A 17,081-nucleotide genomic window follows, 5' to 3' on the forward strand; every position below is an offset into this window, starting at 1 on the left:
CCCACGTAAACTTCTGAGCCCCTAGAACAAAGTGCCACAGCCTCACTGTTTTAGAGAACTCTGGAACAGTCATTTTCCCTCCCCCCACTTCATTTCTGCCTCTCCCCCGCCTCCCACTCCTGAGGAATCTCTCTCATAAGCCTAGTCCATCTGGGAGTAAAGGACATTAGGGAGCAAGTAGCCCTCTAGATTTAGAACAGGCGGCCTAGAGGGTTTGACCGTTTCATCTTTTCAGTGTCTTGTCTGTAAGTTTAAAGACACTTGAAAGTCAGCAGCCGTGCTCCTCGGCTGGCCTCCTGCGAAGACCACAGTCAGGTGCTCTGGGAAGAATTCCTTCCCGACCCTGGAGTCAGGTGGTTTCTTCTTACAGAGAATGGCAGTTAGATACGCTGACATCGAGGGCTGGGTATTTTCCACCAGCTGCACCTCGACATCTGAGACAACAAGGAAAGATCCCGACTTGGAGGAGTTTGTTCTGCCAGTTTCTTTAATGCCTGTGTAGCGCACACAGGTCTTATGAGGTCTTGCCTGGTGGGACCCTCGGGCCCGTGACGTAGAGCAGTGTTGAATACACCCTAAATCTAGAGAGGCCGCCTACCGTTACCCTCCTCTTCATAACCTAGAAATAGATCTCATTGCCACTCTCATCTTGTACTCCTCACAACCAGAGCCTTCAACTGATGACTTCCAGCAGCTGGAGTCTGGAAATAAATTTAATCCTCATTGTCCAGGGTTATGAAATGCTTCCATCTGCTTTTTAGCGAGTTCCTTTTTCTCATAATGCAGTCAGACCTTTCAAGGCCAGGGAAACTGCCTTCTAGAACTAAATGCATTCCCTGTTTGTACAAACATAGTTAGGTTTTGGTGGCTGGCATAGGCCCCACTTGCAACAGGGTCCAGTTGTCTCATCTGTTGAAGACTCTACTCTCTGGGGCACCACTAGGCTTGGGATGTCACTAGGCAGGATGGGCTGCTGGATACTTGGGTTAACTTCAGTCAGCAATCAAGCGCCATCCAGCCCAGCAAGCCAGAAGATAAAGATTAATGGATAAGAGCATTGCACAGCTCCTCCAGCCCCGTGGGGTGGGAGGCAGCCATTTGGACTAAAGCAACCCAGGCTGGACCGCGTGTGTCTCACCACGATGTCAGGAGCAGGACCAGGTGCAGCTTGGCGCCAGGCTCCTGGCACATGGCCTGGCTGAAAGCAGAATTGGATCTCATGTACCTTACAGACTTCCTGTCCTTTGCTGCTGTTGTATCGCTTCCTGGTATGTGCATATGAGTTCCGATTAAATGCTAAAAAATTTCAGGAATTAGGTCATGAAAGTGGACCCATGGTTTCAAAGAATGGAAAGTAAAAAGCTTGTGCAGTACTTTCATTTGTAGTATAAGGAGCTGCTGCTCTCCTCCCCAAGGGATGTTTAAAAAGACCTCTTAAAATAAATAATCCCTTTTACACATATAAAATAAATTCCATTAATAGACCTGATTAAAAATATAGACTCACACGTTTTCCATTAAAAAAGTAAATGTCCTGCCCAGCCGGGCGTGGCTCAGTGGTTGAGCGTCGACCTAGGATCCAGGCGATCAGGGTTCGTTTTCCGGTCAGGGCACATGCCCGGGTTGCGGGCTGCAGCCGATCAATGACTCTTTCATCATTGATGTTTCTATCTCTCTCTCTCCCTCTCCTTTCCTCTCTCTGAAATCAATAAAGATATATTTTTAAAAAAAGTAAATGTCCTAAATGCTGTTTAGTGGCCATTTTGCTAAGAAAGACAAGCTGCTTCCTTGGGAGCTCAGGGACATGGCTGTTGTGTGAGGTGCTCACTCAGTCCGTGGGGCCTCTGCAGAGGTGTTTATATGACTGACATGCTTTGCTTCACAGCGCCTGGCTCAACTGCCCGCGGCTGCCTGAGTGCCCTAGTGCTCGCCACTGGACACTGTGTTCTCACATCACTCATCAGTGGCAGAAGTACTTGGACGTGGCTTGTCATCAAGATTCTCCCCCAGGCGTCTGCCATGACTGACTCTGTAGATAGGCCACAGTGGTTTCTATGAAGCCAGGGATCAGACTGCCACTTATCTGCATCTCCAGGCATCCTGACTTTACCCCAAGCCCACAAAACTCACTCATGAAAATATGTCTGCAGCCTTTTTAATTCTTGAGGTTTTACACCTCTTTATTTTTTAAAATAACTTGATGTTGTGGCATCATTTCCTTGATTCCACAGTCAGAAATCATATAGCACTGAGCTAAAAGCTGCTTGGTCCTCTGGGGCAGAAGCTGTGGCTGTATGAATCCTGATCTGCAAACTGGTCTCATGTGCTTCTGTGGCTGTCCCCTTGATTCCATCCATCTTGGTGGCTGAGTGTCTCCAGCTGGCAGAGTCTGACCAGCATACCCCATCTCCACAGCAAGCTTCCAGAAACCTTCAGGAGCCATGTGTTGGCACAGTGGGGAGAAGTCTCAAAGACAGGCCTGCACCCAGGCTCTCCATCAGCCTCAGACTTCCTGAAATAGAACCATGCTCGTTTTTACATTATCCCAGTGTGACTAGGCCACCTAGAGACACCCCTGCTCTCACCCCCTGGGTGCCTTCTGACTATGCAGTGAGTGGTATAGCTGCAGAGAAATCCGACTAGAAAAGCATTAACCACACATGCATTTTACTGATGGTTTCATGAGGACACAGAGGAGGCAGTTATCCATCCATCAGAACTTCCTCAAAATCCGCCTTACACATCTCTTCCCTTTGCCCTCCTCTTTCCCCCTCCACAGGGGCTCAGCCAAGCCCTGTAGGCCTCTTTCCCTGCAGCTCTTTTCCCAAGACTCAGAACAGCCCAGACATTAGCCACACGGAGACCAGCTCTTGCTCAGGCTCATTCCTGGTGTGAGAAGCGCTTTATCTACCTCCAGGTTTTATTCTAAATATTCCAAATTAAATTATACAGTTTCTTCTCTGACCCCAAACCCAGAAGTTCTGATGGAGTAGAGGAGGGACAGTGACAAGGCAGGGGAACCCACGGATGTTGGAGAGCCTCTCGTGAACATACCTTTCTTAACATGTTTGCTGGAGTCTATGGATTATTCTTGGATGGACGCCTGGAGGAAGTTGACCCACTTTAGGCCACGGTTCTGTGTCCTTTGAGGGACATGTATAGGGTAGAATCAGGTGACATTCTCTGCCCTGTTTCTGTTTTATGCAGTCTGTCTATGAGACCAGGTGTCTGTTAAGACCTAGGCTAACAGTTCTTCATTTCTTGTCTTCTTCTTCCAGCTCCGAACATCTCTGGGGAAAGGAAGAGCCTTCATCCGCTACTCCTTGGTGCACCAGCGGTTGGCAGACACCCTACAGCAGTGCTTCATGAACACCAAGGTGACCAGGTGAGTACACAGCAGTGCTAGGCTGACCCCGCCACTCACAGAGGAACCCAAGTCCCCTGGTTAATATAATGACAGCTATAGCGCCTCTCTGTGTCGCACCCTGACACAAGCAGAGCCCTTCCATACCTGTCACCCTCTTCTCCCCTCTCTCCCACAGTCCTTGACACATGTGGGGCAGGTAGCACTGAGAGTTGACAGGTGAGGGAAATGAGGCTCAGGGAGGCTCCAGATGCCTTCTCTAGGCCCCACCAATACTAAGTCTGCATCCTAAAGCAGGAACTTGGGTCCAGGTTGCCAGGTAGTTTTCCCTTGGGGGTGGCATGTCCTTGGTGCTGGCACTAATGAATGGACATACCCCACTGGTCACCAGTGGGTTGCGGGCCTGGCCTCTCAGCAGAATCACCTGTGAGTTGAGAGAACCTTCCTCATACATTTGATTTGCAGGTTCTAGGTGTTTGGTGAAAACTGTCATAAACAGCTTGGCTCCCAGTGAACCACAGCTCATGGGCGTCAGCCAAGGAGCTCTTTAAACTCACCAGTGTGTCCTTTTAAAATCTCCCTGCTCCTGGGAAGCGAAACAACAGACACCTCTCAGCGCAGGTCTTTTGTTCTTTGTCTTGAAATTGGTGTCAGGACAGAAATTAGCAGCGAGCTCCATGTCCTGTATTGAACGCTCCAGAAAGAGCAGGAGGAGAGGATATTTATCTTTCAAAAGGAATGTTCTTTCCCCTATAACTGCCCTTTCTGGGCAAGTAATGGAGATTTAAGGTTTCTCATATCCTTTTTGGGAAAATAGATATGATATAAATAATAACTATAAGCTTCTAGTTCATCTTAGCAATTTCCATGAAGCAGAGCCAGCTTACTGGAGAGTTATGAGCTCCTGCAGCGAAAAGCAGATGGGGGTGGGGGTGCGTGTTGTATCTGTTTACTTTTTACTTGAGTAACCTAAGTTAGCAGTGGAGGAGGCAGAGCCACGCTGAGCAGACTGGTTAAATTCACCTCTTCCTTACCTGCATCAGCCTTGTAATCGTACCTTGTTATGTTTCCCTGCAGTGACTGGTACTATGCAAGAAGCCCCTTTCTGAAGTCAAGGCTGAGCTCTGACATTGTGGGCCACCTCTACGAGCTGACTGACGTTCAGTTTGACCTGGCATCCAGGGGCTACGACTTAGATGCCGCCTGGCCGACGTTTGCCAGGTATTGTGACTGATTGCTTGGTTAAAAGATGGGGGGCGGGGAGGGATGTTTGAAGTTTTGAAGATTGCCACCAGTCTACTCAAAGCACTTTTGTTTGCTCAGTAAATACATAAAACTTTGCAACTCTTACTCCTGTTAACTTTACAGATTTTGTTTGTGACTCACAGTAACGTCTAAAGGCTCTAACCTTAAGCTAACCTAACTGGCTAGGTAGTATGAGTCAGTGGAAATGTATATGCAAAACCCAAGGTTTTTATATGTATTAAGGGACTTGTGTGCAAGTCTGGGGAGGAGCAGATGGGCTTTTTCCCATTTGTGTTCTTAGGGAGTTATGGAGGCCTTCCAGGCAGTAAGAGGGAGTGACAGCTACAGCCCATCCATGGAAGGGTTGCTGCTATGTTTTCACTTTTTACAGGGGTATGACACTCAACACGTCTTCCAGCTGAATCCTCCCAACCACTCCAGGAGGGAGGGGCTGAGGACACGGCCTCAGAGAGGAGGGACTTGCCCAAAGTCGCACAGCTGCTGGGCAGCAGGGCCAGGGTCCCAGACTCAAGTGCAGCATTCTTTGTTTTACTTTCTGTTAGGCCTTTTAAATTTCAGTTTTCATGTTTTGTATTAGGACATGCTGTCTATGTGGAGAATATAGTACTGAATATAGTGATACCCATGTACCAACCACCAGGATTTAGTAGCTAACATGTTGCCATATTTACTTCACATGTCTTTTTGCGGCTTACTGACTTTGAAGTTACTTCGGAATTACAGAAAAGCTGCAAGAGCAGCTCAGAGGACTCACCTGCCCGCCCCTCGACTCCCCGCCTGCCGGCGTTTCACCCCAATTGTTTCACCCTCTTCAGCTGCATTGGTTTCTTGCCTGCACTGCTGGAGAGATTTTCCTTTTCTCCAGTGCACTTCACTGCATTTCCTAAAACCAAGGATACAACTCCAGCATGATTATTAAAATCAGGAAACTAACATCGACACAACACTGCTGTCTAGTCTGCAGGCCCTATTTAAAAACTAAGCGTTGTCCCAGTAATGTCTTCTAATTCAGGACCACATGGTGCAGTTCATTGTCTACATCTCTAACTTGGGACAGTTCTCTTTCACTCAGTTTTTGTTTTTCATAGCACAGGCATTTTTTTAAAGTATAGTTATTTTGTAAGATTTTCCTGAATTGGAGTTTGTCTAGTGTTTTCTCATTGTTAGACTCAGGGTGAGCATCTTGGGCAGGAATACCTCCGATGTTGTGCCCTTCTCAGCGCTATCTGTCTGAGGACACACTGTGTTGATTTGTTTCGTTACGAGTGCCATTAACCACAATCACTTGGCCCAGGTGGCGTTTGCCGGGTTTCTCCTAAAGTGACTGTTTTCTCCTATTGCGGTTAATATGTATCTCGTGGTAAAATACTTTGAGATTAGCTCACTATACTGTTTCATCTAATAAATCTCTCGCCTGTCAGTTTTCGTATCCATTGATAATTGAGGCAGGAATTGTTTTACCACGTGCATACATGAATATTTCATGCACATGTCATTTTATTTGGCACACACTGAGTCGTGAGATGGCTGTCCTTTTGTGACTTGCTTTTCCTACTCTGCATTGTTTCTGAGGTTTTCATTCGTACTGGCACGTGGAGCTCTATAGATGCAGAGTAGGGTCCGCAGCCCCCTCTCAGGGCAGTGTGTAGCACAGCTTTGCCTGTCGTTTGTATGTCGTCTGTGGCTGCTTTCATCCTGCAGGGGCAGAGTCGAGTTGTGGCAGAGACCATAGGCTTGCAAGCCCAAAATATTTATATTTATGTCTGGCCCTTTCCAACAAGATTGCTGACCCATGGTGTGGAGTCTTATGTTGTGTGAATAAACCGCAGTTTGTCTGTTGCCCCAGTGATATAGAGTTAGGCTGCTTCCACTTTCTCCCCGACTGCAGACAGTGCTGCCAAGAACAGCCCATATGTCTCCTGTGCACATGTGTATGTGACTTGTCTGTAGGGTGGATACTGAGAAGTAGAATTGCTGGGTTGTGGAGACCAACACATTTTAAAATACAGTAATTGTAGATTAAGGAGAAGATCCTGCTTAAATAAAAATGTGTATAGTCTGCGCTATGCCTACCAAACGGGAATTGTCATACAAGTCTTGTGTTTCTAGGCTGTCAAGTAGAACTTTCTGCAGTGAGGGAAGCGTTCTTGTATCTCCACTGTCCAGTGCAGCTATCTAAGCTAGAGCAGGCCCATGGAGCAGTGACCATGAGCCCCTGTGCACAGTGTGACCTTTACTTACCTTGTGGACTGCTCCTTCCTCCTCACTAGCACACAGACTGTGGCGGGCACCAAAGTTAAGGAAAATGTAAACCAAAAATTGGGACATATTATGCTTACTCAGTTCTTTTCTGGCACTGGGAGGAAAGCCATTGTGTTTAAACTTTAGCAGTGGAGTCCATTTGTTACAGACCAATGTAAATGTGCTCTTCGTACTCTGTCTGGGAGGACATTGCCCCTACCACCATTCGTGTGTGTGTGTGTGTGTGTTTCCTGCTCTGATATAGGCATGTCTGTTCTGTGGCCCTGCAGGAGGACACTGGGCCCTGGCTCTTCTGCGTTCATGTGGAAACCCCCGAGCCGAAGTTCCAGCATGAGCAGTTTGGTGAGCAGCTACCTGCAGGTAATGCCAGAAAAGCTGGGCATTTCCTCGCCTTCATGTCAACCAGGGTTTGTTCTTGCCCCTCCAGTTCAGGGTGATGCTTTCAGAAACCTTTTGTTCCACCCAGAGCAACAAATCCTCAGTTATACCCACTGTTTTCTAAAGTCCAGGTTTTTATAACCAAATAGAATTTAGGCCTCTTAAAAAGTAAATTCTTTTAAAAGCTTTTAAAGTATTTGAAAAGAAGCAGTTTAACACTGTGGTTAAAAGCAGCTAAGTCAAATCCTGACTTTTGCCTACCAACTGTGGGACGATGACTGGCCCTCTGGAAGTTTCTGCTCTCTCATCCATATGATGGGAATCGTAAAATCACTGTAGCTGATCAGGTGGCTGTGCAGATTGGGTGAGGGAGCACGTATACAGTGCGTAAGGGCTTGACACAGCAAGTGCTCAGTAAATGTTAGTGGATAGGTTCGTTTTGTTAGAAATGTGAATGTGTCATAGCTGTATATAGTCTTGTGGGAAAGAACGCTGAAATTAACAAAATGATAAAAAGAATCAACTTAAGCAGCGTATTAAGAGCAGAAAATAACTAACCCTTTACCCTCTTTGTGGTCTAATCACAACAGGAGCTGTGGGAGTAGTGCAGTGGTGGACAGTAGTTTAAATATAGCCTCAGTTATTTAAGAGCCAACATCATCATGTTAAACGCTACAGGAGGCTGAATGGGAAATACGAGTTCTGAGTCTCGGGGAGCTCACGTGTGTGGCATTTGGTCTTCAGGATGTGCTGCTCTCAGGTGCTGTGAGCAAAGGGGCTCTTGTCCTTTGAATAGCTTGATGGACTAACCTTAGGTCATGTAATTGCTATATTTTTACTACTGTTTTCATTAAACTCTAAAGCTTTTCCAGGTAGCCATGTAGTTTCATCCCAGTGCCACTTTTTTGTTTTGTGTGTCCTGTTTCCCCCCAGACTCAGGAAATGACCTCCAGCTTTGACCTGAACAGCCCCTTAAACAACGAGGCACTGGAGGGCTTTGATGAGATGCGGGTGGAGCTGGACCAGCTGGAGGTGCGGGAGAAGCAGCTGCAAGAGCGCATACAGCAGCTGGACAGAGAGAACCAGGAGCTGAGGGCAGCTGTCACTTCACAGGGAGAGCAACTTCAGATGGAGAGGGAGAGGGGTCGCTCTGCAGCCGAGGACAACATTCGCCTCACTGGCATGATGACTGAGCTACAGAAGCAGTGGGAGGTCACCCAGGCCACACAGAGCACCGTGGAAGAGCTGCAGAAGTGCCTGCAAGCTCTGGAGCTAGGTGCCATGGAGAAGGAGGGAGATGACCACTCTGCCCTGCGGCGGCTGGAATCCATGCTGCACCACCTGGCGCAGGAGCTCGAGGCCATGAGGGACTCACTGGGCAGGAAGAACCAGCTTCTGGCTAATGTCCCAGATCTGCCGGGCATGGCTGAGCAGAAGGCAGATGTGGCCCTGGACACACAGGGGCAGCAAGAGCATAACCTCTGTGCCTCTGCCCTGGCGATCCAGGAGCTGGGGGAGAAACTTCAATCCCTAGAACAGGAGAGCACCAAGGTCCAGGAGCTCAATAGGCAGCAGAGTGCCCAGCTGGAGCAGCTGGCCAAGGAGCTGCAGCTGAAGGAGGAGTCCCGGGCTGGCCTGGAGCGTGTCGTGAGAGAGATGGCCTCCCTCCAGGAAGAGCTGTCTGGGAAGAGGAAGGAGACAACCCAGCTCCGGCGAGGGCTCCAGGAGTCGCTGGCCCACATGAGCACCATGGAGGAAGAGCTGGCAGAGGTGAGGCAAGAGGAGCGGCGGCAGCGAGAGGAGAAGGAGCTGCTGCAGCGGGAGGCCAGGTCCCTGATACGGCAGCTGCGCCTCCTGGAGACCCAGCTGGCACAGGTGAGCCAGCACGTGAGTGACCTGGAGGAGCAGAAGAAGCAACTCATCCAGGACAAAGACCGCCTCAGCGAGAAGGTGGCGATGCTGGAGCGGCTTGCTGCACAGCCGGGCCCAGGCCTGCCCGTGGAGGGTGAGAAGAGAGAGGCTCTGGGCCTGCAGGAGGGACTGGTGGATGGTACCAAGATGCAAGGGAGCAGCCAGGAGGAGGAGCTGCAGCAGGCTAACAGGGAGCTGGAGAAGGAGCTGCAGAGTATGGTGGCACGCAACCAACTCCTGGAGGACAAGCTGCGGGCCCTGCAGGCTGATTACCAGGCACTACAGCGGCGGGAGGCAGCCATCCAGGGCTCCCTGACCTCCCTGGAGTCCAAGCAAGCCAGCATCCGGCAGATGGGTGACCAGATGGAGGCCAGCCTCCTGGCTGTTGTGAAGGCCAAGGAGACCATGAGAGCCCACATGGCAGAGAAGGAGGCTGCCCTACAGAGCAAGGAGGCTGTGTGCCAGCAGCTGCGGGAGCAGATGGAGCAGTGCCGGCAGCTGGCAGAGGCCCGAGAAGGGGAGCTCAGGGCTTTGGAGAGCCAGTGCCAGCAGCAGACCCAGCTGATTGAGACCCTCACAGCAGAAAAAGGCCAACAGGTGCTCAGCCCACCTCAAGAAAATGCATCCCAGGAGCTAGCTTCCCAGCTGGCCCTAACTCAGGCACAGCTGGAGGTCCATCAGGGGGAGGCTCAGCGAATGCAGGCTGAGGTGGTGGACCTCCAGGCCAAGCTCCAGGCAGTCCTGGGTGACCAAGAGAAGGTGCAGAGCCAGCTGAGTGTGACTGAAGCAACTCTGCAGGAGCACAAGGTCCTTGTGCAGCAACTGAAGGAGCAGAACGAAGCCCTCAACAGGGCCCATGTCCAGGAGCTGTTGCAGTGCTCAGACCAGGAAGGGACACTGCAGGAGGAGAGGGCCTATGAGGCCCATCTGAGGATGGAGGAACTCCAGACCCTGCAGGAGGAGCTGTCCCAGACTAAATGCAGCTCCCAGGAAGCCCAGCTAGAACATGCTGAGCTGCAGGAGCAGCTGCACCGGGCCAACACAGACACTGCCGAGCTCGGCATCCAGGTCTGCGCACTAACCGCGGAGAAGGAGCAGATGGAGGGGGTATTGGCTTGCGCCATCCAGGAGCTCCAGGATGCCAAAGAGGCAGCCACAAAGGAGCGAGAGGGCCTGGAACATCAGGTGGCAGGCCTGCAGCGAGAGAAGGAGAGCTTGCAGGAAAGGCTGAAGGTGGCCGAGGAGGCGGCCAGCTCACTGCCTGGCCTGCAGGCCCAGCTGGCCCAGGCTGAGCAGCGTGCCCAGAGCCTTCAGGAGACTGCCCACCAGGAGCTTGACACCCTCAAGTTCCAACTGAGCACCGAGATCATGGACTACCAGAGTAAACTTAAGGTAATCCTAGCCTTGACCATGGGGCTGCACCTGTCTCCTGCGGCAGGACCTGCTGGGTTCATGAGGGAAGAGGATGTACCTTCAGCTACTTGGCACATGAGGACCTAAGAATGTCCTGAGGGCCCAGGCAAACATAGTCCCATCCCACCACCATAGCTCACAGCGTCCTCTGCAGGAACGTGCTAGAGGCGTGACATTGGGGAATGATGCCTTAGCCCAGAAGTCTAAGCTGAAAGCCATAGCAGACAAGTTTGGCCCACACAGAATTTTTTTTTTTTTAATTATTAGTCAACATTTTAAAGAGCAGGGTGTTTACAAATTCAGTTTGGGCGCTTTTGACATCTTGAGATATCTTAAAGCCTGTGCCCTCATCCCCAGTGTGGCAGCGGTCAGCAGGAGCTGGGTGGGGGCTGCCAACGTTAAAGGGGACATGCATCCTCTGGTATTTCCTTACAACCCTTTATGTAGCTACCCAGCCCTTTTGGGCATGTGAGTTTGAGACCCCTGCTGTAGCCTCTATAACCTGCTGCAGATGCCAGCAGTTCCTGGGTGCCTTGAGTCCTGTGTCCCTTCAGGTGCCATTCTGATAGCAGGTGCTGTTGGGGGGAACTAACTCAGTTATCCCAGGGCCCTTGGAATAGATGAGAATGGCAGTTACCATTGCCTTTGATACTGCACAAAGGAGTTAAGAGTGAGGACAGCTTTGGCTTCCAATGCTTATCCCTTGTCTGTCTGTATCCAGGTCTGCACTCTCAGGCCACTTCTGACACTCTGCTCTTACACAACTATTGTGTTTATTTCCACAGATCTGCCTCCTACTCTGTCACCCCATCCTATGTAGCTCCACGTGGCTCAAAGGCCATGTTTTCCCTTGCAGAAATGAAATTCTAAGTTTGGGGACCAAGCTAAGTCTCTTAGTAAGCTTGAAGGGTTTGTTACCAATGAATCCCAAAGCTTACTCAGTTTGGGGGGGAAAGAGAGAGGTAGCTTGTTTTTTACCCATTTTGGGGATGTGACTGAGGGAGTCTCAGAGCAAAGACCCCACTTCTGTGATCCCTTTCTCGTCCTCTCTAGACTGCCAGTGAAGAGTGCAGGAGCCTCCAGGGCCAGCTCGAGGAGCGAGGTCAGCAACTTCGGGCCGCCCAGGAAGCTGTGGGGAAGCTGGAGGTAGGCCTGTCCCCAGGGAGTGCACCTCTGGGGCCCCTGATCAGTGGCAGGCCACCTGGGCTGGGGAGACCGGTGTGGTAGCCTCTGCCTGGTCATTTCTGCTCTCAGTGTGTGGACCTTTCAGGGGTGAGGGGATCTGGTGTGGTTTTCGCTGGACCATTGAGGGGATCCCTGTAGGGCTTCCAGTTCCCAAGTTGAAGCTGTCATCAGTTCACTTTTGTAGACACCCCAAGTTTGTATCACAGTCCCTTTTTTCACTCTTTGGACACCTGGCTGGAGCTGCCAAATGTGTTTTTCACCTAGCCTCATGGAAAGGAAATAAGTTGTCCTTCTTAGTCATCCCTGCAGACGTGCTCTAAGTCAGTAATTCTGAACTGAGCAGGAACAGGGCTGGTTTCTGAAACCACAGTCTTCAGGGCAGTGACTTTTTTTTAACTGAACCCTGCTCCCTGCCATCCCATCTCCACCCCCACTATAAGAGATCCTGATACCTACCACCCCTCCAACTGCCACAACCAGTCGCAGTTGATGCTTAAGGCACATAACAAATCAGAGTGTGTCGCACTCCACAAATGTAGAACAAAGGTTCTTGGCTTCTTGAACTTTAAAACAAACAAAAGTCCCTCCAGTTAGAAGTGACCGTTAGATGGGGTAGAGAGCACAACAGTCACTTTATGGTGCCCGGCACATGCTTTTGCAAGCTGAGCGTCTTCTCACCGGTGTCCTGTGCCAGGCTGCCCAGGCAGACATGGGAGAGAAGCTGAGCCAAACCAGCAGCCACCTCTCAGAGTGCCAGGCCGCGCTGCTGAAGAGGAACGAGGAGGGAGCCGCCCTGCGGGAGAACTTGGACAGGTGGGTGACGCCAGCCTCCCACGTGGCCTGTGCTAGTTTTCGGGACGGGGGTGCTGGGTGCAGTCATTTAGAAAGTCAGCCACTCATGAAGTTGAAGAAGTCCTTTTTCAAGAAAAGCCACAGACTCAGAGAGTGCGTGTGGCGGATGCACCACTGAGAACCTGGCGTCTGCCTGTCACAGCGCTGTAGACAGCAGGGCCCTTCTTACCCTGGCAGGCATATGCTGTCCAGTAACGTCATGTTCTGGAAAAACTAACCACAAGTAAAAGTTGGCATATAATAATGGTAATAAAAGCAGCAAACGCTTAAATACTGCCTGAAATGGAGCGGGCGTACTTTGTATGTAGTTGCCCATTCAGTCCTCCCAACAGTCTGTGCAGATGGAGTGCCTGCTGTGTGCCCGGCACCGTGCCCCATGTAGAGTTGCAAAGACACATGGAAGACTGTCCTCCATGTGGTCACCTCCAGGAAGCTGTGGCCCTCTGTCCTTTCTGTCCTGACTCCTTTTTCCTCTTGCAAATACCCCCATCACTGTCCACTGAGCCTTGTCCTACAGGCTCCTCTTCTAACCTCGGTCCCTGCCTAGAGTTCAACTCAACCTGGGTGCTCTGAGTGACCTGAGGTTACCTGCTCTTCTAGAATGCCCCTTGTATTTGGTGTTTGGGGGGGTGAAGAGTTTGAGTGTGTGAGGGGCTCTTCGAGACTAGGGGAGTGCACCACCTGTGAGCAGGCAGTGCCAAGAGTCTCCTTCACAGTGTGGGGGGTGGGGAAGGCTGGGAGGCTGGCGAGACCCCTCAGTAGAGGCCTGGGTCAGCCCAGAGGCATAGGGGAAGCTGGGAGTAGTAGGTAATCAGAAAAAGTACTGCTCTTCCCCCAGGACCCAGAAGGAACTTGAAAAAGCCATGACAAAAATCCAAGAGTATTGCAGCAAACTCTCCCAGGAGGTGACAGACCGGGAGAAGAATGACCAGAAGATGCTGGCAGACCTGGATGACCTGACTAGAACCAAGAAGTACCTGGAGGAACGGCTGATAGAGCTGCTTAGGTGAGTGCAGGGGTGTAGCAATAAGCAGGTGGCTGGGGTTTTCCCCCAAGCCTGGTGTTTCTTTAAAGAAATGCAACATTTCTTGAAAGGACTCTTCTTGGGAAATGTCCCCCCACCCCATCTGCTTGTGTTCTGTTGTTAAATTCCCCCTCCCCCCAACACACACTCTTGTACAGGTTCTGCTCAGGCCCTTGGCAGCCTTGTGAGAGTGGATTTCAGTGTCCCACCATTGCTCACCTGGGTTTGTTCGGGAGGGTCCTACTAAGTCTGCAGCTGATATGGGTGACAGAAGACCTAGAGTGTGGTGTGCTTCCAAGGCTCAAGTGAATTTTCCTTCTGTGTCTTGGGAAATTTGGAGTCTGTCTCTTGAAAGGAATCAGGGATAATTCTCTGGTTTTCATGGATTCTTCCTTTTTTTCTAATGTGGCTTTGTCCCAGGGACAAGGATGCACTCTGGCAGAAGTCAGATGCCCTGGAATTCCAACAGAAGCTCAGTGCTGAGGAGAGGTGGCTCGGGGACTCGGAGGTGAACCACTGCTCCGACTGCAAGCGGGAGTTCAGCTGGATGGTGCGGCGGCACCACTGCAGGTCAGCTGGCAGCGCTCAGGCCATCACCGCCGGCCCTGGCAGGGTCCAGAACCAAGGCATATGGCTCTCACAGGCACTGATATTGAGGCTCACTGCTCACAGAGAGTATGGTGCCTTTTGGTTGTAAGGGACCTGGACAAGGAGGGTGTATTAGGCAGGGTAACAGCAGGACACTCAGGAGTCCCTGGAGGGGAAAAGCATTTAATACAGATATGTGGGTGCAGTTAAGGGGACCCACAGGGATGTGGAGCACCCAGACCTACCGCCCTGGACCCTTCCTCAGCCTGCAGGGACCAGAGGGGAAACGGTATTCCTGGAACCCAAGGAGAGTGGGGTCTGAGGCTTTACTGGAAGAACACAGAGAACAGATACTCCCCTAAGGCCCAAAGAAGGGTAGGCAAAAATGAGTCTGGGATTGTGGCCAGAGCAGAGGGAGTTCATCAGCGTAGGCCTGGAGGGGGGTGTAGGCCTGGAGGGGGGCGTCTGTTGTCTCTCAGGGCCTCGGCCACACCCGAATTTTTGTGTCAGGGAAGATGGACTCAGCCACACACTTTATCCCCTGGTCTCCCACGACCTTAGGAAATAAAACATTCTCCCACTAAGCTTACCAGGATGGCTTTATTGGCATTTTATCAAATGTGCCTTAAGGCCACACTCTGAAGTGGGGGCAGAGCAAGGTGTGTTGAGAGCCACATGGCATCCAGAACCCAACACAGCCCCATTCTGGTACTGAGCAGACAGCATGAAGCCCAGAGCTCATCGTCCTCACAGCGCATGCTTGTTTTGTCCCCAGGTCATGTGGCCGCATCTTCTGTTACTACTGCTGCAACAACTATGCTGTGACAAAGCATGGGGGCAAGAAGGAGCGCTGCTGCCGAGCCTGCTTCCAGAAGCTCGGTGAAGGCCCCGGCTCCCCAGACAGCACCAGCTCGGGCACCAGCCAGAGACAGCCCAGCCCCACCCTCTCACCAGCCCAGCCTGGGCTGCAGGTCACTGGAAGCCAAGGTCAGGCTCCTGCTCCCGCCCTTGGTGTTCCCTAGGTGCCACCCCCCCCCACACACACACCGCTATGCCATCTTGGCTAGTAAGCTGTAACAAGCTCAGTTCAGTGTTTTCCAAATCTGGGCATTAAAGAACTGGTAAAAATGTAGTGCCACCAATTTGAGACTTCCTTTTTGATGTAATAAGGATTGAATGAGAATTGAAAAGGGAATAACTTTCTCTTGGTATGATTCAGCCCTGTGAACGTGAGGTATGGGTCCCTGTTAGCTCACAGGCTGCCAGTGGGCTGTACCTCATGCTTGGGAGATGCCGTCTTCCACAGCCTCGGCCCTGATGTTCCACCCTCTCCTAGAATAACCAGAGGCCAGGAGTTGTGTCTGGAGATGACCGCATCCTTCACTCTTCCTGTGGCTCACATTCCGTCTCAGTGGCCAAGAGGATGTGCTCTCCTTCATGCCTCCACTTGGCGCAGAAAAGGAAGTGGGATTAGGTGCCTGCTGTTCCTGCTCCAATCATGGCCTAGCTTACCAGCCTTGGCTGCCCTCGGGGACTGGCCTGCAGGTGTACTGGGCGGAAGAGCTGGCAGGGAAGGGCAGAGTGAGTCTCACCTCTGTTCACACAGGCTGCCTCCTGTGCTGGCCCCTATGGATCCAGGGCAGCCAGCTCTCTTTTAACTGGATCATCAAGGAGGTTGGCAGACCCCAATATTCATATTGGGTACAAAGAACTCATTTGGGAGAGTGTGCTTTAGACAACTTTAGTATTTCTTCAAATCATTTGCTCATTTGAATTTTTTTTAATTATTGAATTTTGAGAGTACTTTATATATTCTGGGTACAAGTTATTTACAGATATGCATTTTACAAATATTTTCTCCCAACCTATAGCCTGTCTTCATTTTCTTTCAAAGAGCAGAAATTTATAATTTAGATGAGGTCCAGTCTATCCATTTTTTTCCCATGGATCAGTTTTTTCTTTCCTTTGTGTATCACATGCTTCTTTGCTTAACCCAAGGACTCAACAACTTTACATTTTTTCCTAGTAATTTTATAGTTTTAGGTTGCACATTTGGGTCTCTGATCTATTATGAGTTCACTTTTGTGTATAGTGCAAACTCTTAATAGAGATTCATGTATTTTTTTGCATATGGTTGTCTAGTTGTTTCACTACCATTGGTTAGAAAGTGTATTCTTTTCCTATAGAATTGCCGTTGCATCTTTGTCAGAAATCAGTTGAGTCTTCCAGTCCATGAACATAGTATAGCTCTCTGTTAATTATGGTCTTTTTTGATTCCTCTTAGTGGAAATCAGTTTGGGTTCCTGATGCTCAGCTGTATCTGGGTCTAGACAAAGAAACCAATCCCTGGTCCCCCCTTTCAGCCTGTGCCTCAACCCTTTTATTATGTAGACTTCAGACAAGAGGAAGAACATTCCTCTAAAGCACGGCCTGTCTCAGTAGCCATGTGGCAGGGCCAGCTGAACTTGTAGTTCATATGAACTACAGTCTTTTTTTTTTCTCTGACTCACTGGTGGTAGTTCTAGCGACAACAGAAGGTGGCACTGCCAGAGCACTGAGGTCACTTGTTTTGATTTCTGACATTTCCTTTCTTCTCTTTTGTCTCTCTGCCTTCCTCCCTCCCTACCTGCCATTCTTTCTTTTACCTCAGACCTGCCATCACATTTTTCATTACATATGCAAGAGAGTGCTTGTGGGTAGGTGACGGGCACAGGAGCATGCATACGACATCCTTCCTGCCGAGTGGCCTGCAAAGCTGAACACAAGCCCCTGGTCAGAAACACAACAGTTGTTACAACTCCTTGAGCAGAGGAAGGGTCTTACCCACCCCTCAACCCC

At 50.4% G+C, this 17,081-nt stretch overlaps 1 protein-coding gene across 1 annotated transcript in view; it reads left to right on the forward strand.

The window, feature by feature from the left end:
• Positions 1 to 17,081, forward strand: part of FYCO1 (FYVE and coiled-coil domain autophagy adaptor 1) — a 63,258-nt gene that overhangs the window by 15,688 nt on the left and 30,489 nt on the right. Inside the window, exons 5-13 of the mRNA XM_016202774.2 lie at positions 3,279 to 3,385; positions 4,442 to 4,585; positions 7,162 to 7,252; positions 8,204 to 10,573; positions 11,648 to 11,740; positions 12,474 to 12,592; positions 13,470 to 13,637; positions 14,076 to 14,225; positions 15,019 to 15,230. Of these exons, the coding sequence (XP_016058260.2) occupies positions 3,279 to 3,385; positions 4,442 to 4,585; positions 7,162 to 7,252; positions 8,204 to 10,573; positions 11,648 to 11,740; positions 12,474 to 12,592; positions 13,470 to 13,637; positions 14,076 to 14,225; positions 15,019 to 15,230 (3,454 nt within the window). The remainder of the gene's footprint in view (positions 1 to 3,278; positions 3,386 to 4,441; positions 4,586 to 7,161; positions 7,253 to 8,203; positions 10,574 to 11,647; positions 11,741 to 12,473; positions 12,593 to 13,469; positions 13,638 to 14,075; positions 14,226 to 15,018; positions 15,231 to 17,081) is intronic.

This window comes from Miniopterus natalensis, chromosome 15 (genome assembly GCF_054644295.1).
Source record: "Miniopterus natalensis isolate mMinNat1 chromosome 15, mMinNat1.hap1, whole genome shotgun sequence".
Taxonomy (NCBI): domain Eukaryota; kingdom Metazoa; phylum Chordata; class Mammalia; order Chiroptera; family Miniopteridae; genus Miniopterus; species Miniopterus natalensis.